This window comes from Acipenser ruthenus, chromosome 18, assembly GCF_902713425.1.
Source record: "Acipenser ruthenus chromosome 18, fAciRut3.2 maternal haplotype, whole genome shotgun sequence".
In the NCBI taxonomy this organism is placed as follows: domain Eukaryota; kingdom Metazoa; phylum Chordata; class Actinopteri; order Acipenseriformes; family Acipenseridae; genus Acipenser; species Acipenser ruthenus.
The window spans coordinates 3,657,872-3,677,888 of record NC_081206.1 but is presented as its reverse complement, the minus strand read 5'-3'; the positions used below and the strand labels follow the sequence as shown (position 1 = coordinate 3,677,888).

The window sequence follows — 20,017 nt, the reverse complement described above, 5'->3', positions numbered from 1 at the left end:
TTAAATGGCTCTGGTTCCACAGTTCCAGGACAAGACAGAGGATGTGTTGCTGAAGCACCAGGCCAGCATCAACGAGCTGAAGAGGGCCTTGAAGGAACCCAACAGCAAGCTGGTCCACCGGGAAAAACGGCTTTCCGCCACCTCCCAGAAATACGGGGGCTCGCCTGGGACCACGCCGGAGAAGAAGCCTGTGAGTCCACACTGAGGGGTGTGAGCAGGGGAGCTATTGTCTGTGTGTGCGTGCAAGGGGAGAGAAGGGTGTCTGTGTGTGTGCGTGCGAGGGGAGAGAAGGTTTTGTTTGAAGGGCCATCGTTTAGATACATGTTGTGAGAACCATAAGTTATATCCCTGAAGGAACAAAAAAATATCTCTGCGGCATTTGTATGACGAGTGTATACGTTAGAATGAAATAATGAATGTGGTAAGAGGAATTAAGTACTGCTCCTTTAAGCTTTGAGGGAGTTCATGTTTGATTACTGCTCTCTCTTTCTGTTTTTTTGCGCCTCTCCCTGTGGAACTGTAAAAATCAGGCGTCGGGAGAAGAGGGGAGGGAGGAGCCTGTGGCCACTGCTCTAGAAGGCTTCACCCAGAAGACTGTGGTATCTTCGCCCGAGGTTACCTTTCTCTCTCTCTTCTTCCTTCCCCTTGTGCATTGTATCACAGATTCAACCAGAGCAGGTTTTGAAGAGTGGTACTGTATGGGTATGCCAAGTAGAGTCTTCATGTTAGCTGCAGGGGAGTGCTATGCTCTTGTGGTGGTACATGTGATGATAACATGTTCTTAGGTATTCAGCCCTTTCAGCACAGTCTGAGACCCTGTCCCCATTCTAGGGCAAGAAAGGGTAGCCTATTGATAACGCTTATTGAGAGTGCAATACACTTTGTAGAGAACTTTAATTACCAAACTTGAAAACAGAACAAAACCCCAAATTATGATTATTCAAAAAAAGTTTTAGATACAATGTCAAAACCTTGTCGAGGGAACAGAAAGAAGGCATACGTACTTTGGAAAAACAAGAGAATCTCACCAGGTTAATTCATATGATGACCTATCGCCAGGCTGCGTTTGGGTGATAAGTGGAATTGCAGTTAAATGGAGTGTATCTAGATGAATTAAGAATAGCAGGATTGTCAAAACCATGGACCCTACTTCCAAATATAGATAATGTGTGCAGTATGTTTTAAAATGCAACCTGATGTACTGATCTCACTAATAAAGACTCCACCAGCCACCATGAACTGGTTTCTCTGGTTGAGCTGAATATGAGATAAGTATGACCTACTAGTACATTATTATTCTAGCTGTCACACTGTATTTCAAAGAATACACTTACCCCTTCTATACAATAAGGAAGGGACTTTCAGTAAAGTTAAGGGGGATGGGGAGACAGTGTGATGCTAACTGTGTTCAATCTATATCAATATCATAGGGCTCTGAGGAGTGGGTATTTATTGAAAAGCATATCTCCAGCCAAGAGGAGCTGGCTGTTGCATTGAAAGATAAGAAGGAAAAGTCTTCTGCTCAGGATCAGGAGCAAACTGTAGACTCCCTATACAGAACAGAGGAGGAAAACCCTGCTGTGGTAAGCTCACAGGAGGAGGCTGTTCAAGAATCGGGAGGCACTCAAGAGGGCAAGGATATGATGGAGGACCAGGATGCTGCAGAAGAGACAGTGGTTCAGGAAACTTTGGATGAGAAAGTACTGACCGATGAAAAAGCCCCTTCAGCACAAGAATCTGGAGCAGAATCATCCAAACCACAGAATCATGAAAAACAACTAGATGACACTGTAGCTGTCTGTCAAGAGGGAACTCAAGCCCAACATTCTTTGGGTGAATCTGTAAAAGAGAAGCAAGACAATAAGGCACAACTAACTCAGGACTCTGGAGGTGTTTCTGAAATTGAGGCTGACTCCTCGGTCTTGGAAACCCAAGATGAACGACAGACTGACTCTGTTAGAGTCCAGAGGGAGCCAAGACCACAAAGCCTCAACCTTGGGAAGCCTGCAGACCTGTTTTATGAGACAGAGCAACCACACACTGGAGAGGAAAATAAGGATCTGGAGAGTGACGAAGAAACACCACCAGATAAAATAAACAATGAAGGAAATGAAGCTGAAGAATATATGTCAGACTTTCAGGAGACGATGACTGTTTCATCAGAACCGTACTTGCAAATGGAAGAAGTGGAGAGACCAAAGTCACCTTCTTCCCCAGAAAAGCAGACTTCCTTCCTCCAAAATGCAACAGAGGTGCAATCAAAACCAAAATCAGAACCTCCGGATTCTAGGCCATCCTTAAAGCAAGAAGAGACAAGCCCTAATAAAGTTAAAGGGGATGAACTAGCTCCCTTTCTGAATGAGGAGGAAGCAAAAGTAGGAGTTGGCGACCGTGGAAAATCTGAAACTGAGGAAGATGAGAAAAAGACAGTTACCATGACAGAGGAAAAATCTTTAATTAAAACATGCTCAGTTCTGAGTGTGACAGAACCCTCCAAAGACACAGAGAAAACAGTTTTTCCAGATGGGGAGGAAATCCAAAAAGTAGAGGACAAAACGATAGAAAAGAGGATTAGTCACCAAGCAGACAACGGAGCAGACTCAACCGGGTCTACAGGAGCTGCCGAGGCAGAGGCGCAAATGGATCTTGAGCCAAAGCAACCAGAAACTATTGAACTGACTGCGCCTACAGTAGCTGAGGAAGAAACATCAGAGAAAGACTTTCCTGTAAACGATAAATCTGAGAAGCCAGAGCCTCTGAACAAAGAAAAAGCAGAAGACTCCTTCACAGAGGAACAGTCTTCTGAAGCTGAAAAGAAAGCACTCAAAAGTCATGAGAGTTCAAAAGAAAAATCTCCTGGAAATGATGAGGGACAGACTACCATTAGAGAGCAGGTAGAAGAGGGCCCAGTCATCCTATTTCCGGAGACAGACATAAGGTGTGAAGCTGATGGTGAGGAGGCAAAGGAAGACAGGTTTTCCGAACTCGCAGAACCAGGAGCAAAAGAATCCAGAAAAGTAGGAGATGGTGAATATAAGAAGGGAGACTTGGAATTAAAACCAGGTGAGGACGACAGTCAGATTACTGCCCTGGGAAGTGAGAGCCAGGGACCAGGTGCAGAAAGCAATCGGGACCGTTCTGGAAAGGACGATTCAAGTTTGTGTGAAAGCAAATCAAATGAGTTGATACCAGATAGCAGGAAGCTAGACGAGGAGTCATCTGGTTTCCACACACCTGACCCAAGCCTAGTTGCTGTTGCCACCCTAACTACTCAGGAAAGCAAACAGAAGGCTAGCGACCAACATAGTCATGACAAACCTGAGGAACATGCTGGCAAGTCAACTCATGGGACCGATGAAATGGAGAAAGGGGAGACTGGAGAGACTGTGGATGCGGGGAAGGATCTTGAGTCTGAACAAAAAAATCAACCGGATGAACAGGCTGACAAAAAAGCACAGGACACCCAGTGCTCAGACACCAAGACAGAGACAGCCCGTACAGATATGCCAGAGGTTCCGGCAAAACCAGTAAAGCGCCAGGGGCCTGCCGTGCCCCCCAGACCCAGCCGAACTTTCCCCAAGGACCCTGGCCCGGAAGTGGCAAAGAAGAAACACGTGGTAAATCTGCTTAGCATCCACTTCCATGCGTACCATCCGATGATACAGCATATCCATTAATATTTATTTTATTAATTGCAAATATATATATTTATATATATCTGTGCGTATATATGAAAAAAAGTGCTTCCAACACTTTTTTGCTGTCTCATTGAAACGAGCTGATGCACGCAGTGCTGCATTTGTCTATCATGAATTGTGGACCGCCCCCTCTCTCCTTCCACCTCCTCCCCCTCCTTTAAATACCCGAGCGGTCATCCTGCTTGTGCATCGGTAGAAGCCTGCGGAGTATCAGAGCTTTGTCTTGACCCCGAAAGCCGTACTTTCTCACGCTTTGGCTTGCGACTTGCTTTGGTTGTCTCCCTCCAACCATCACTCTTTTTCCTTCCAACCCTAATTTTAAACAAACATGTAGACATGTCTTTCAGCTGGTTGTAAGGAAAAGGGCGTCTTTACGCTTTTTGTGATGGCACTGCCCACTCCTAAGCTCAGAGGTTTCTCCAGTGCTTAATTTGTAGGTGCCAGTGTCTCTGATGCAGCCCAGAATAAGGTCTGGATGGGTGAGTGGCTCTAAAGTAGAATTAATTCGAGCATTTCACGTTACAACCAAACCTGCTTGAACCATTTCCCACAAATGTGAATTTTTTGAAGCTGCAGTGTCCCACAAACATGAACAATTGTATATAAAAAAGAAATGATTGATAAAAACCTGAAATGCAGTTACCCATTGTGTCTACAAGAAGAATCAGTTGACGAAGGCCGCAACAGCATACTTATTTCACTCATGCTGTCATGTGGTGGCATGCAGCTTTAAATCTTTCAGGAAGCCCCCATATTATTGTAAAAGGGCTTTCTATCAAGTTCATAAAATCCCAGAAGCTGTCAGTCCCTCATCTTTATCAGATACAAAATCAATTCCTGTAGACAGATGGAAAGGCAGACAGGTGGCTTCGGTCAGTTTCCTGGGATTAAACACTTGATCCATCCCTGTGAGGGGATGACCAGCACTCCGAGGGCTGGTGTTTGGGAAGTACTATAAAAAAAAGGAGAGCTTGTGTGTTCAAACTCGTTGAGAGACCCCTGAGACTGAGTGGCTGCTCTGCCTGCTCCCTGCACCCCTGACCATTGCTCGTCTCTCCTAACTCTGCACCCCTCTCCTTGTCAGCACTGCTCTGTATAGGACCTTGGCATCAATTACACTGGTAGACTTTGTCACGTTTGTGTGGTGATTCTGAACTGGGCAATGCAGAACCAAACATTTTTCAACCGTTAGTTCCGCTAGTTCCCTCTGCAGTCTACAATGTAAATGATCATAAATTCCTTCACTTGCCTTTTGATATTTCCCTGTTGGAGTGATCAATTGACAGCCTTCTGTTGTGGGTCTATTGTTAGGTTACGTCCTCCTCAAATGCAATTTGGGTTTGTTGGTGCTAATTCGAACTGATTTGATTTTGGTCGATGGGAGCTAAGCTTAGAGGGGAGTATCAGGCTGATAGGGTTACCTTTAGGGGGTTTGTAGAGCTTTGCATTTCGTATGAGTTACAATACTAATAAAGATTTAGTAAAGGTTGTAGGGTTTACATGCTGGAATAGGGAATTTTGGAAGAGCTATCAGTAAACGCAGTATTCCGGAGATGAGGAAGGTGAAAGCTTTCACTGTAACCCATAAGTAATACATTTTTAAGAAGCCTTAATGTCAATACAGTCAATCCCAGGTTTTTGGGATAGTGAGCTACAAAGAGGAATACCTAAATGGCATACAATAACAGGATAGTAGAATTGTCACATTTAAAATACTTTTTGTCAGTTACAGAATATATATTTGTAATGTTACTATTATGGATGGGAGAAGTGGATTATGTCTGTTTAATTGGTTCTGATGTGTTTTTATGTGGATTGTATGTTGTTTTTGACATACCTTATTATCATAATTTGTATCTTATTGCATGTACAAAACAACATGTTTCCCTTGATATAGTCCTTATTCCTCAATATATACTGTACACTTACAGAATTGTTTAATATAGCCTACACTTTTGTTTATCAAATAGGTATCTATGAAAATATTGAAATATCGTATTAATAAGTTTACGTGTATTACGTTCATAATATATTTCAATTTTCTGAATTTTTCGGTCAGCTTTCAGAAATCTCAAATCGCTCTAAGAAACACGACAGGGAGCGCGTTTCTGTTTCGTTGGGTTGATTGCTGGAACAGTGAAATTGACAAGTGGTCTTTAGGTCCGGTTTGCCCATGCTTTCCTTTTGCTTTTGCAGGAGCCCCTCGCCACTCCCGCCATTCATGAAGAAGCACTTGACGAATCACAGGTTGCTCACTTTTGCTTGAATATAAAAGATCACATCATCCATATTTCATTAACCCCTTGGCCCACAAACTCTACACACTGCCTGGTGTCCGTTTGCATTTTCATCACTCTCACTTCTTAATATCACCCATCCCCCACTACCAGGCTTTTAGTCTCCTGAATATTTCATAATTAAAACCTTGACGATAATAAGAGACATATTTCTCCAGTCTTTAATTATCTCCTGCTTTCTGAAAGGAGAAAATGTCCTGTTTATGTTAAAGAATTAGAAACAAACAACCCAAGAGACACTTTGAAAATATGTCTTTTCTGTACTGAATCTGGTGGCTATAAAACCAATGTATTTATTGAGCTTTCTGTATTGAGTTTACCATCCTTTTCACACAGAAATTACAATATTGGACATGCTGGAATAACAAAGCCACACAAGCAAGATAAATGTAGCTAGTCATCTTTACTCTGTCAATCAGTGGCGGTCAAATATATGATTTTTCTCTGATCAGAAAAGAAGGGGTCCTCCACCTTTCCTGTTCCCATCTCTCATCCGTGATCACCTCCATCCAGACCCAGGTTTCTGCCCTGGCGGTGGTGTCCAGCTGTCCACTGTGACTCACTGTGTCTCGGTCTCTTGTCCAGAGAGAGCCGTGGGAGCGGCGGCTGGGCTCGGCCTCAGAGGATGACCAGGAGAGGGAGACGTTGTACCTGAAGGAGACACACCTGGGCATTGAGCGCAAGTGCTCCAGCATCACTGTCAGCTCCACCTCCAGCCTGGAGGCCGAGGTGGACTTCACCGTCATCATGGACCTTCACACCGGCGTGGAGGAGTTCTCCAAGGGCATGTCGGAGCTGGGGGGGCGGGACAGGCTGCCTGAGGTGGACCGGGACGACTTTGAGGAGACCTCTTGCTTCTTCTCGGCCAGGCTCATGTCTACCCAGGAGAAACCTCCAGAGGAGATGCAAGGCAAAGGCTTAGAAGATCTGTCCCACCACGAGGTAGCACAATTCACCTCCCCTCCCCTCGCACGCACACACCAGCACCCAGTTTTCCTCACCCGACTGACCGGTCCTCCATCACAATGCATGAACTGTGTTTGTGGGCATGTAAAAAGCATGTTCAAGCACATTTTTGGTTTCCTGGCCGTCTTCAGTTTGACAACCATCGGAAGCATGTCACTTTCACTTGTTTTTTTTGTTTTTTTGGAGATCTTTATGAATTTGCATCTTCTCTATAAGTTTTTGTGTTTTTTTGTTTTTCGTTCATTTTTGTTTTTTAAAGGAATGTATGCTAAACCGCCATCTTTCATCTGTGAAGACCTGCGCTCTCCTTGAATCCGAGACTTGCGAGGTACTGTGCTTGTATACCCTCAGGGTATAGCGTCAGATTTTAAACATGGTTGCAGCGACTCCAGCTCAGTTCATAGTATTGGAGATCATACATGGACAAATTCATATATCCATGTATATGCATGTATTTATATGTATCCATGTAAACTGCGTGCTTTGTCCTTGATTTTCTGGTCATGCCAAAACCACACAAAACCAAATATCCTTGCCTTACCATTAGTGGAGCTCAATAGACAGTCGTCCTTAGGAAGGTGGGTGGTCCATTGATAACCATGTTCAAGGTCCATGGATTGTCCGTGAACGAAGCATGGTCATAAAGCAGATAGAGTCTAGATTACTAAAATAGTAGAGGGCTGATTTTAGTCTATCATAGTAAAGCCTTAGTGATTTCCACCTTCCAGGTGTACTTAGGTGTGTCTGTTTTCACAGCCACTAGACACAGAGAACAAAACTACTGTTGTGAGCACTGCGCCGTCCCTCAATAAGACAGATGCCAAGGCTGAAGAGCCTTCAACTGAAGCTTCCGTTGTATCCCAAACCAAGACTACAAAAACAGAGGCAACTGAGCAGGTAATGTAATTCATTGAGCTTTTAATCAATAACCTGGCCACCACCTCTTGGGTTGGGCTGTTCAACCTCTCCAGATTTCATGGGATAAGCAGGCATGTTTTGTGGTCAGTGTTTTTTGTATTATTTTAAAAAGAAAAGTAAATAGTTAAATATGAGAAACACAAGATTGTTACTTATCGGAGCTGGTTGTGGAGCGCAGAGGTAAGAATATTAAAAGCGGTAAGATTGTGCCTCTCCTTGTGTCCCGGTCAGGTGATGGGGAACAGCTGCACTGGCAAGGAGACCGCGACAGTGTCCCGGACAGTCACAACACTGGCAGCGGCAGTGTCACCGGTACGGTCCTCACTCGCTTCTTCATTCAGTCTGGGATACTGCAAGGCTCTGTTCCCAGTCCTAAACGCAGTGCTTGCCTACTAGGGGTGATACTCGCAATTGCCTTTTAAGAAATATTTATTGGCAGGCATTAAATAACTCCATTCATTAATGTGTTGGGAAATTCACTTCCAGTCGGCTTTTAAAACACTGCGGAAGTTGATTGCCATTGATTTGGTTGTAAAGGCGAGGGAAAGACGGCTTGTTTTGAAATCAACACCTGCCGATTTTTAAATAAATGCTTCTTAAAGGCGATTCCGGGTACAAGTGTCAGCACACTCCTATTGCTTACATTGTCCCATGCTTTCATCGTTATTATTTAATTCAGATTGAATTTTTCTTTCTGTTTCGGGGGGGGGTGGGGGGGGGGGGTTACAAGCAGTTGTCAGATTCAGTAGAGTGGTTAAGCAGCTCTGTGTTTTTCTGCTGTTTACTCTCATGCTGTCTCCTGTGTGTGACACCCCTGTCTGTTGCAGAATCACAGCGTCGTCACTGGAAAAGAGGCTCCTCCCAGCCCCCAGCCTGCGCCCCCCGAGACCAGCTCGCCTGTAAGCTTACATTTTGGAGCACTTCTAAATAAATACTAAGGGGCAGAAACTTGCACACCTTAACGTCTAAATAAAAGTTCCCTTACAACCACTGCTGTTGTCACTTTAGTCACCGCTGTGCTGGGGATGCATATGGAGGAAGCTGTGCAGCAGTATGCAAGTCACTTTACACTTACTGTGATGCCCTCAATAACTTGTACAAAGAACTGTAGGAGAATATACAGCAGCTGATGGTTTTCTTTTTAATTGTTTTATTCTAATGCTGGCTCTTGCAGGTGAAAACTGGTACCCTTGGGAGGGCGGTGGGAACTGTCACCACGGAAACAGTTTCCTCAGCAACCACTACACACGTTACCAAGGTAATTTCCACAGAGAGTGGTTCCCAGCAACCAGGCATTCATATCTGCCTTAAAAAGATTTAAATCTCTCATACTGTCCCAGGGATACTGCTATTAACTAGAGCCAAATGTGTCACGCAATATTGCTGTTGTTTTTGGAGATGTGAGGGAACGCTTTTAAGAGCACAGCAAGACTGCAACCATTTTAATAAATCTCATGTTGAGAGAGGGGAGTCTAGCCACCGGTTTGTGAGAAAATGGCTTCCTGACTGATGATGCTGCTGTATGGGTCTGATTTTTCATTTACTGCTTTAGCAGGGGATGTATTCCAATATATTTGTTCACTTCAAATGAATACATAAATGAAAAAAATTTAAAAAAATGCTGCTTTTAGTAGTGCTTGTCCTGTGTTGTGTTACTGTCTTGCAGACAGTGAAAGGCGGGTTCTCAGAGACCAGGATTGAGAAGAGGATTATCATCACTGGAGATGACGATGTGGATCAGGACCAGGTAAGAGCTCTTCTCCTGTCCTGTCATGGACCTACTCCACAGACACAGTGCTCATTGACATGCTACAATGTGGAAGGTCATGTGACCCTGATTCCTGAGCCCCCTGTTCTCTCCCCAGGCCCTCGCCATGGCAATTCAGGAGGCCAAGCAGCAGCATCCAGACATGCTGGTTACCAAGGCAGTGGTTGTCAGGGAAACAGAATCCTCTTCTCTGGAGAAACACAGGAAATCACAGGTATGGTAGACCGGATTACCTAGCCCCTACGTTTTAGTCATTCAGTCCGAATTCTGTATGGGCTTCTTATACTTGATTGTATAGCTGTTTCTGTCAGTATTGTACAGGGTAAGGTATATTCCAACGCAGCTGGTTTAGACAATACAAAGGAGTTTTCTTAAGCCAGTAACATTTTTAGTAATGATTTCCCTGTATTTCCATGCAAGTCCTATTCAGTATATCTGGTAATGTATTGCTGTGTAATGGGGGGTCTCTTGTTCCTGCAGTCCTGATCTCTGTCAGCTTGCTCTGGAGACCAGGGCTCCTGTTGGGAAGGGGACCGGAGGGGATTCTCGCCTGCTATTGCCCACCTCTGCCCCTGAGCCCCCGGCTGCTTCGAAACATCACCACAACACGCCGGCAAACAAAGAAAGACAGAGAAACCGAACAAAACCACAAGAGGACAACTTTAACCAAACGAATAAAAACAACCACAAAAAACACTGAACCCAAGGCTGCTGTTTTACCTGCCAACACTCTTCCTCAACCCTCCCCAGCCCCCAGCCCCCTCCAGCACTGCCCCACATCCGCCTGTGAGTGCACACAGGATCTTCATGACTGGCCAGTGCATGTAAAAACCTGCAGAGCTTCCAACAGGGACGTGCCATTGCACCTGCTATAGATAGCCTTGTGGAAACCCAGCTGAGTTTGTCAAGCACTTTGTCAGCTTAGCCATAGCCATTGCGGGCTTAACATTAGCTTAACCAGTGTTTTGGAACACGACATGAGAGATCCAGACCAGAGACCAGTTCAACAGGGCTACAGGATTAAGATTTGTGCAAAAAGTGCCCCGTACAGGTGAAGTGAAACCCACATACCCTTTAAGATAGAACCTGAAAGATCAGTCAGCGCACTAGGTGAGAATGATTATTGAAACAGTTTTATAAAGGCAAGCTCCTTACTGTCTTCCACCTCTAGGGGGAAGTATAAGCCCTAGCCTGACTCCTGTAGCCCTGTCTAAGTGCTTGCACACCTGCTTGTACAGCTTCACCAGTAGGAGGCAGTAAACACTAGGCGTGGATCTCCACGTTTATTTGTTTTTCAGTACATAGTTTACACCACTACCTCTGTTTTCGTCCCCCAGTTTCATCAGGCACAGGTTATAAACCGGAGCCATTCTAGCATTGTGTTGTGGGAAAATATTAAAAGCTCTCCCAAGAACTGCAGCTTGAAGAGGGAGGCATGAAAGGACTGCAGTGGCACAGCTAAAAAAACAAAGGGCAAAAACAAGGCATTGTAGGACTGAATCCCCCTTTTACAAGATGAACTCCTTGTCTTGCAAATCACACTGTTCAGCAGGATTTAATCACAGAAATCAACTCCGGGACCCGTTCTCCTGTACAGTGAGCAGGCTGAAATTTAAAAGAAATACCACGGGCTCACCTCCTGGTTTCCTAACCCTGCCTCTTATCATTTTCTATGACGATCAGTCACGTAGTATCATTAAAGCAAAATGGGTTTAATAGGTGAGTTTTCTGAAATGCTACACTATTGAAATGTGAGATTTTTTTCTTTGTTTTTAAATTATGTTGTATGAATTTACTTGTGTATTTATATGAGAATGGTGAATGCGAGTTTGCTGGGGCTTTCTTTCCCTAAAAGCGAGTGCAGGATTTGGCATCAGGATAAAAGTAAATCATGTAGCAGCATGGAGCAGGTGGGGTTTGTGTGGCATTGAAAAGGCGATGGCCTGACTGAATGCCACGTGAAATTGGGACTGCAACACTGAATACATGCACTGAGCAGAATTGTGCTTTTCATCATGACTGGGGAATATACAGTGAGGCAGTTACTTGCTTGGGCTTTAGAGTGAATGCTATTGTAGAACATACAGCAATAGGCTTTACAAGATCCATAGGAACTACAATTTGAGATTAGTGTAAGCACAGCTATGGAAGGTCTAGCAATAACTGTGAAAAGGGATTTAATATCGCATCTGCAGTATATCGCCTAAAGGTTGACCATAGTGTTACCCTGGTGTTTACTGTGACACTAGATTTATTACAGCATCTAGCTTTTTTCTCTCTCCTCTTTCTTGCACCTGATTAGGGAAGGGAAAGACAAGCTCAGCACCACTGCTGTTGAACTGGTTTAGTTTTGTTTCTGATGTTTTTTTTTTATTTGTGTTTTTTTATTTTTTTTGTTTGATTTATTTTACATTTTGTCCTCTTACTGCTGGAGTTTGTGGCTCATGTGTGTTACGTGAACGGTTTTATAGTTAATGCCAGCAATGGTAAATGCAAAAGGGGTCTCCAGCCAATGCCATCCAGATCAATAAAATCCAGCCCTCTCCTAACTCACAGCCCCCAGATCAGGGTTCTTCAAATAATCAATTACTTTAAAAAGGATACACTTAAGAAAACAACCAATTACTAGGGTCCTTAATGCTAACAGTGTTCTCTAACGGTAAGCCCAACTGTGCCCCCTGCTGGTGATAACTGTCCTTGTTTCAGCAATGCTCAGCCTGGGAGCTAAAGGAATACTATTTAGTTGATTAAAATGAATAACCAGAAAAATCTCTTAATTTTCATTCACGGTTGTCCTTTTTTATTATTAGCAACCAGGAGTGATGTCTTTTAAGGGTAATTCATATCTATGAATCAATATCTGTCAAAAGATATTGATTCGAAAAAGCAGTCCCTAAATTATATGATCCCTTAAAAAAAAAAAAGAAAAACTTAATTTGTAAGACCTTCTTGTATCCTGGTTCCCCCAAGAGAGTTGACCCTTACTGCAGCGTATGGTAAAAGCATAGGAACATTGGGAAGGCTACATGGTAAAGCAAAAAGAAAACTGCAAAATCATCAAGCAAGCTGACCCACGTAAACATCTCCAATGGGAAGCCTGTCTTTACCATTGCTGGCAGTGCTGGAAGCAAGAGCTTTGTGCACTGCGTCCTGGAAGCAGTCGAACCGCAGTCTGACCCTCCTTGCTTCGTGCACGGCTAGTAGGAGCACTTACTCAACCCCCACTCCTGCCCTTTGCTCTACATTGCCCCCTAGTGCTTGGTGGTGTGTGCTTGCTGTATTTGCATTTGGTCAAAGTGAAATAAATGTCTCAGTGCAATTCAGTACTGCTCTCTGGGTCTTTATTGATTTATGTATTTATTTATTACAACATTATTTATCAGGTATAAATGTTTCCATTCCAGTCACACTACTTGTTCAAGCCATACCTTAGGTTGGTTCATTGCTTAATGCATTAGTGAATTAAATAATCCTCTATCCATGGAAAGCCTTTTCAGTGAGTGCTGTCATCAGGGTTCTGAGTGATAACACTGATGAAGGCAATGGCTGGAATGCTTGTCCGCTTGACAATGCTTTCCATGTGAGGAGCCTGTTGAGTTAATGAAGGAAACAAGCTGACCATTTATAAAGGGATACAGTCTGTAAATCTCCAGTGCAAATTCTCACAAGGGAAGGAGACAAAAATAAACAGTGAAGTTAATGCACCATGTACCTGTACTGGGATGTAGTGTTGGCTTATTTACAGGGTGAGGGTTACATTTCATTTGTGAGGTATTCATACTTTTTCCCAAAACCTGTGAAGTTTTTGGCTTCACTTGCCCTTTACTAAGATGGAGTGTGCATCCCTTACACCCAAGGTCCTAAAGCCTTCAAATATGTCTGGAATGTACAAAAAAAATCTTCTTGTTTCAAACACATTTTCACAGCAACAATAACATTCATCACGTTCCATATTGTACAGTTACAGTTTCTACACTGCATCCAATACAAGCCCCAGTGGTGGGGTGTTTACTACACTGGAAATAATGAATTCTTCTTCTTCTTAAGACACAAAAAACTCATGCACAGTAAAAAGCATTCTACATTAAAGGGGAAGTCAGTTTCTGTAGATCTGCTAACCCATTCTGCCGCAAGGTGCAACAAAGACGCCCATGAGTTTGCACATTGCCTTCCATTTGGTTAATCAAAACTGCGCCCTTAGCCTTTATGACATAACTCTACAATAGGGACTGATCTTATGTAAATACATGAACTGTGGAAGATAGACCCCCTCCACTCATCGAGCAGGTGCCTCATTCCTAAGGGACAGTAAGCAGAGGTAAGCAGTGTTTTATTGGTCAAAATTGAATAGTGCTAAGATATAGTGTCAATGCGTTAAATGTTTATATATATATACTTTGTAAAATATACATTTCGTGATTACTTGTACATTTTTCATGTGACTGCATTGTATATAACTTTTTTCAGCCTACCATTTTCTTCAGTATTTTATTTTAAGGTATTTCATCAACCTATAGCTTGGTTCTCAATTTTTACAAATCCTAGGTTTGCCAAAATGCAAACAAAAAAGTATTTATGGTACAAGAGAGATGTATCTCTAAAAGCAAGCACACGTACTCCACTTTGTTTATCTTGGGATGATGATGGGTTCCTTTCAGTTTTGTGCTAAACCTCTTTTGGTATTTCAACTCTAATTCAGGATGTAGCTTTTCAAATGCAACATTAACAATATAGAAAGTGTAAGCAGCTATTTCCTGGTGCCTCATTCATGCCTGCGCTTATTTCTTGTAGATTGCAGCCAGACCACTGCAGTTGGACTGACCTAAAGAAATTAGTGGATCATAGATAGAGATACAGAATCAATTATTACTGACAGCTTGACAGAAAGAATGGAAGCCTTGGACAGCACTTCAGCTAATTTCAAGTGAAACTGTATAACCGAAATTCACCTAGAATTTTAGGATTGAGGCATAATTTAAAAACCAAAAATGAATATATAATATATGCTTAATAACTGTTATACAGTGTTAATAAAGAATTATAGATGGTTTATAACCATGCAATAGTCATAGACGGAATTATGTTTCAACATCCCAAAGAACAATAGGTGGCTAAAAACGGTCCCTTTATAAAAACATAATTCTGTCTATGGCTATTACATGGTTAAACATCCCAAAGTAGAATAGGTGGCTAAAAACTGTCCCCTTTATAAAACTGTAATTCAGTCTATGGCTATTGCATGGTTATAAACCATCTATAATGCTTTATTAACACTCTGTGACATAGCTATGAAGCATATATTATATATTTATAAAATATTAATAACTAGCACCTTAATATAAAGTGTTACCCCAAAAAATATAAACAAAATTTCAGTCTGTTGATTTACATTGATTTACATTTTGAGGTGTGAGTTGACAGCGCTCACATTTAAAATGGATGCAAAGTAGACAAAATGTATATTTAAACTGCCCAAGAGGACCTAATGGAAATGATTACACATGGGAAAAATGAGAACGTGGCAAGTTCATTTCTGCAAATATACTCAATGATAAATAAAGGTGAAACAACTTCATAGTAAATATTTCATTTTTGGCCGTTGCTTTTTGGAAGAATTCCTGTAGACCCTTGTCTTTTTTATGTAAAATAAAAATAAATGGCCTTGAGAATTAATATTAACTGAGGATAATGATAAAAAGGATTTTTAAATGTATACGCTTCATTTTAATGTAGTGTAAGAACTTCCTTCCACGCAACACTTACTAAACAAAATCCTGGAATAACCTTCAATTACTCTCCTCTTGTAGCAAAGCCTTCTGCAGCAGAATTGATGGAGATCTTCCAATCGCAGGTGACCCTTATACAGGAGAAGACTACTGCTCTAGACTTGATGCACAGCAAACTGGAACAGGCTTCCCTCTCTGTGAGTACTACTCTCCACCCAGCACTTCAAACAATGTTGTAGCCTTCATCCTCATCAAATGCAGAACCTGTATGGTCCTGCATTGTTTCACACCAGGAAAATTAAAATGCAGTATTATTTTCGGGAGGCTTGTAAAGGGATCTGTCTGTCCTGCTCAGGGGGACGAGGACGCCTTCTATGTGGCAGACCTGGGGGACATTGTCAAGAAGCACCTGCGCTGGACGACGGCTCTCCCCCGTGTGCAGCCCTTCTACGCAGTGAAGTGCAATCCCATGGAAGCTGTGGTGCAGACACTGGCTAGGCTAGGGGCTGGGTTCGATTGTGCCAGCCAAGTAAGTTGCTTCCATTCCCTTGGCTCAGAAAGGGCCCTTTTTAATGATGTTTAGATCCAGTAGAGCTGTCTGTTCCACCCACCTCCTTACACAAATTCTTTCCCAATTTACATGGGGCTTATAAACATCTATAAAAGCATCCCCCTTATAAAAGTTGAACACATCAAAGTATAATGACGCATAGTGAAATCATGGTTAAGCATAAGTAAGCATTGTAAAGCCAAGAGAAGTATAGTACAACATATTGATAGACATTCATAGAATGACCATAGGAGAACTGCAAAATTACCATCCACCATAAACTTTTATAAGGGCTATAGCATATGTGTAGATGCAGTGCATTTAGGATTTTCTTCGAGAAGCCAGACATCCATTGTCCCCTCCCTTTGTAGCCTGGCAGCATGTGCCTGTTCCTCTTGTGTGTCATTCGGAAGTGTTGACAGTCCCAGTGCGTCTCTCTCTCTCTCTCTCTCTCAGGTGGAGCTCGAGTTAGTAAGGGGTATGGGGGTCTTGCCTGAGAGGATTATCTATGCTAACCCCTGCAAGCAGACTTCGCACATCAAAAAAGCTGCCAGTCTGGGGGTCCACACAATGACATTCGACAACGAGGAGGAGCTCATTAAAGTGGCCAGAGCCCACCCAAATGCCAAGTAAGTGGGACCCAAGGTGAACATTTTCCAGGAGGCAGATGTTGATCCAACAGATTACATAATTGTGAGTGTGTTTCCCACAGAATGGTGCTACGAATCGCTACAGCGGATAGTGGATCCATGTTTCCCATCAGCATAAAGTTTGGAGCCTCCCTGGAGGAATGTGGGCACTTGCTGAAGGTGGCTAGAGAGCTGGGTGTGGAGGTCATTGGAGTCAGGTAAGGTTTTTAACCAGGTATGGGGAAACTGTGCGCCAACAGCAGATATCACTGTTAAACACATCTTATCCAGCCCCAAGCAACAACAACGCAATGTCACAAATCTATTTAAAATGAAGTAAAATGTTTTGTTTAGCTCTGGTCCCTTGGGTCAGACAAAAACTATTTTGCATGAAGAGAAATGCAAAACGGGTTTCAGAATCGAGAACAGGAATTCGACTTTGCATTGGGTATTTAAAGTGTCTGTTAAAACAACTGTGTGAGCACTCCAACAAACACACTCCAACAAGTTATTCACAATTTCCACAATTATCTATGATAATACTTTAGGAGCTGGTGCCCCAGTTCTGTTATAGAAACTGTAAGCCGTAATGCCCACACTAAGAGCAGTCAGTATGGCATCACATCCTTGAACTTGTTTTTGGAAACCTTCAGCTTCCATGTGGGAAGCAATTCCTCTGACCCCCATTGCTTCAGCGAGTCCATTGCCAATGCCCGAGGTGTGTTTGATCTGGGAGCTGACCTGGGACATGAGATGACGTTGCTGGATATAGGGGGAGGGTTTCCTGGATCTGACGATTTCATTGTAACATTTGAGGAAGTGAGTATCAGATAATCTGCCAGTTCACACTCATGATGTGCTCAATCCTTGAGGTTTTAATGGAACTAAGTGAGTGCAATAAAATGAGTCTTTACCTCTTTACCAGATTGCAAAAGTGATAAACCAGTCGCTGGAAGTACATTTCCCAGCAGAGAGTGGGGTCAACATCATTGCTGAGCCCGGGCGTTACTATGTGGCTACAGCCTTCACTCTCGCTGTCAACATTATTGGCAAGAAGTGTCTCCCTTGGAACAAGGACACTTTTAGAGGTGGGTCCAGAATATTCCATGCTGATGACCTTTACTGCTGTGGCTTTTACTAGCAAGAGTGATAATCAATTTGTGACAAGGAAAGGATCTCCATGTATTATTTCAACAGCTGTAAATTGAATTATCGGTCACAAGTGGGCAGGCGTCTACAATGTGGGAAGATTTGGGGTCAAAATTGGGGAGGGGGTTAGGACACAAACAGGACACTGATACGAGCATATTAGCTATTTGTATTCATATTGATTTGGTATTGTGCACCTGTTTTAAATATATATTTCCCAAAGCCCGGTTATGAGACTTTCTCCTAACTTAACCTGATTATATGACCCCTTAGGTGAAGAGTGTGCTAAGTCTGTAAAGTACTACATTAACGATGGGGGATTCGGTTCCTTTGCGGATATCTTTCATTGCTACTTTAATCAGAAGGCTGTTCCATACAAGGTAAGTGGATGAGGCTTCAGAAAACCAGTGACATCCATCCAGTGTGAAGTTATTTGTATAAACAGTTTCATATTCTGTTCCAATTGTATTCACATTCACAAGTGTTGCCTTTCCAGGTGCTAGTATAACTATACTACCATTACACATAGGGGACAGCACAACTGCACATTATATACAGTCTAGAGAACCAAGCTTGATAACAGAATGTGTCCAGTTATAAAAAAACTGTTTCACTGCCACATAGTTTTACCCCCTGGCCATATCAATGATACAGACTGCACTCTCTCAGATTATTTTTTCAGTGTTGGAACACAGCAAGGGAAACATTTACTTCCAAGTATCCTAGATGCCTTCTCTAGTTGTAGCTACAATTCAACCAATATTTTGGCCTTTGGCCGAATTTAATTAATGAGTAAGTAGCTTAACATGACATTTTTCTTTCTTTTTGTTTTATATTTTGGTTCAAGTTTCCTTTGGTGTTGCTCCCTATTTGTTTTGAATTGAGAGTTTTGTTTTTCTTTTTGTCTTGTTTTTATAAACAATTGTACGGCCAAGATTTTTTTTAGTTTTTTTTTCACCCTTGCGTTTTTGGGGATCCTTGTTTCCTAATTAAGATGCCTGACTATGTGCCTCCTTCCCTGGTGTTAGCAGAGTGTGGGGCAGCCTCTGTACTCCAGCAGTGTCTGGGGTCCCACCTGCACAGCAGAGGATCTGGTATCCAATCAGACTGAGCTTCCTGAACTGCAGGTTGGCGACTGGCTAATCTTTGAGAACATGGGCGCCTATACTGTCTCACAAGGCACAAACTTCAACGGATTTTCCATTCCCAGAGTCCATTTCTGCATCTCCAGCAGTCTGGTAAGTGATGAGCAGAGTAAGTAGGGGGTACAAGCACACCCACTACACCAGGGCTATGCACCCCACCTGAGGATAATGTTGCACATACAGCTATAGCCAAAAGTTTTGCATCGCCCTAAAGAATGAACACATTTTGCTTCATAAAGTCGAATGAAACCTGCCGAATAATGTTACATTAACATATTGAATTACACACCACTTTGGAGTTTTCCATATACTTAAAATTGAAAAATGTGACATTTTGAAATCTGACATGAAATACTGTACTACTATGATGGCTTCCGGTAGACTTTTTGTGATATCCGTTTGTAATTTCTTTGACAATATGTTAAATAAAAGATCTAAATTACGTTCATATATATATATATATATATTTATTATGTCTGAATCCTAACATTCTCAGTGATGCAAAACATTTGACCATAGCTGTAGATTTTTAAATATGTCCAGACAACTAATTGTGATAGAATCTGTAGTGGACATCCATTGGACATTCCCCTGAGATACTGAAAGCATCAGAATCTAGATCATAGAAGCACAAGTTCTGCTTGCTTTAATCACAGGTTCTGCATGAACAGCACTTGGTACAAAACCAGATTCAACATCCTGCCACTGTAACCCTTACGTAAATGTCTTTCCCTTTCAGCCACTGGATTTTGGGGACGAAAATGTCTGCTGTCTTGCTGTGACTGCTCTGGAGGACTCTGTGGTGGAAGGCTGTCTCATTATGAAATAGAAGGGAGTGGAACAGGCTAGACGTGTAGCCCCAGCCCCCTGCTGTCCCCTGTATTATATCATTACAGTTTTTATCTTTTGCATGTTTGTAGTGCATTAGCAGGGTTTTTAACTACTATTCCAATGCAAAGTAAAACTGTTATAAAAACAGCATGCTTAACTAGGGAGAAACATATGCAAACTCACCATGGTGCTTTTTCTTCTTAAGGGTGAATATTCAAATCTATTGTGATGAATTCTAATCAGTATCTTCCCGTGTCAACTGCTTATGATGAACATATTGGATGTACACTGGAATGACATTAAAAAATACAAAAAATAAAACTTCTCTTACCTTCAGATG

The 20,017-nt window shown here is 42.4% G+C and overlaps 2 protein-coding genes across 12 annotated transcripts in view; both read left to right on the top strand.

Annotated features, from left to right (window-relative positions):
* si:dkey-178k16.1 (band 4.1-like protein 1) overlaps positions 1 to 12,970 on the top strand; it is a 41,186-nt gene extending 28,216 nt beyond the window's left edge. For 4 of the 11 annotated variants that reach the window (XM_058990867.1, XM_058990871.1, XM_058990869.1 and 1 more), the window contains 13 exons: positions 23 to 190; positions 531 to 614; positions 1,431 to 3,617; positions 5,895 to 5,945; positions 6,581 to 6,937; positions 7,221 to 7,289; positions 7,718 to 7,858; positions 8,111 to 8,191; positions 8,707 to 8,778; positions 9,054 to 9,137; positions 9,546 to 9,626; positions 9,745 to 9,861; positions 10,128 to 12,970. In XM_058990867.1, the coding sequence (XP_058846850.1) occupies positions 23 to 190; positions 531 to 614; positions 1,431 to 3,617; positions 5,895 to 5,945; positions 6,581 to 6,937; positions 7,221 to 7,289; positions 7,718 to 7,858; positions 8,111 to 8,191; positions 8,707 to 8,778; positions 9,054 to 9,137; positions 9,546 to 9,626; positions 9,745 to 9,861; positions 10,128 to 10,133 (3,498 nt within the window). In that variant the 3' untranslated portion in view covers positions 10,134 to 12,970. The remainder of the gene's footprint in view (positions 1 to 22; positions 191 to 530; positions 615 to 1,430; positions 3,618 to 5,894; positions 5,946 to 6,580; positions 6,938 to 7,220; positions 7,290 to 7,717; positions 7,859 to 8,110; positions 8,192 to 8,706; positions 8,779 to 9,053; positions 9,138 to 9,545; positions 9,627 to 9,744; positions 9,862 to 10,127) is intronic. The other 7 variants (XM_058990870.1, XM_058990872.1, XM_034034140.3 and 4 more) reach the window with 7 other exon arrangements.
* A 722-nt stretch (positions 12,971 to 13,692) lies between these two features.
* On the top strand, positions 13,693 to 19,996 carry LOC117425779 (ornithine decarboxylase 1-like). Its single transcript, XM_058990865.1, has 10 exons — positions 13,693 to 13,965; positions 15,455 to 15,570; positions 15,729 to 15,902; positions 16,380 to 16,552; positions 16,636 to 16,770; positions 17,206 to 17,371; positions 17,478 to 17,640; positions 17,975 to 18,081; positions 18,730 to 18,939; positions 19,586 to 19,996. Exons 2-10 carry the CDS (start codon positions 15,478 to 15,480, stop codon positions 19,673 to 19,675), a joined length of 1,311 nt encoding a protein of 436 aa, XP_058846848.1. The 5' UTR covers positions 13,693 to 13,965; positions 15,455 to 15,477; the 3' UTR covers positions 19,676 to 19,996.
* Positions 19,997 to 20,017: the final 21 nt, after the last annotated feature.

What these genes read in the sequence shown, in the direction of transcription:
- LOC117425779 (XM_058990865.1), top strand. Translation starts at nt 15,478, where the DNA reads ATGGAGATCTTCCAATCGCAGGTGACCCTTATACAGGAGAAGACTACT. An exon ending in TGGAACAGGCTTCCCTCTCT is followed by an intron (nt 15,571 to 15,728) that starts GTGAGTACTACT and finishes TGTCCTGCTCAG; the next exon opens with GGGGACGAGGACGCCTTCTA. An exon ending in GGTTCGATTGTGCCAGCCAA is followed by an intron (nt 15,903 to 16,379) that starts GTAAGTTGCTTC and finishes TCTCTCTCTCAG; the next exon opens with GTGGAGCTCGAGTTAGTAAG.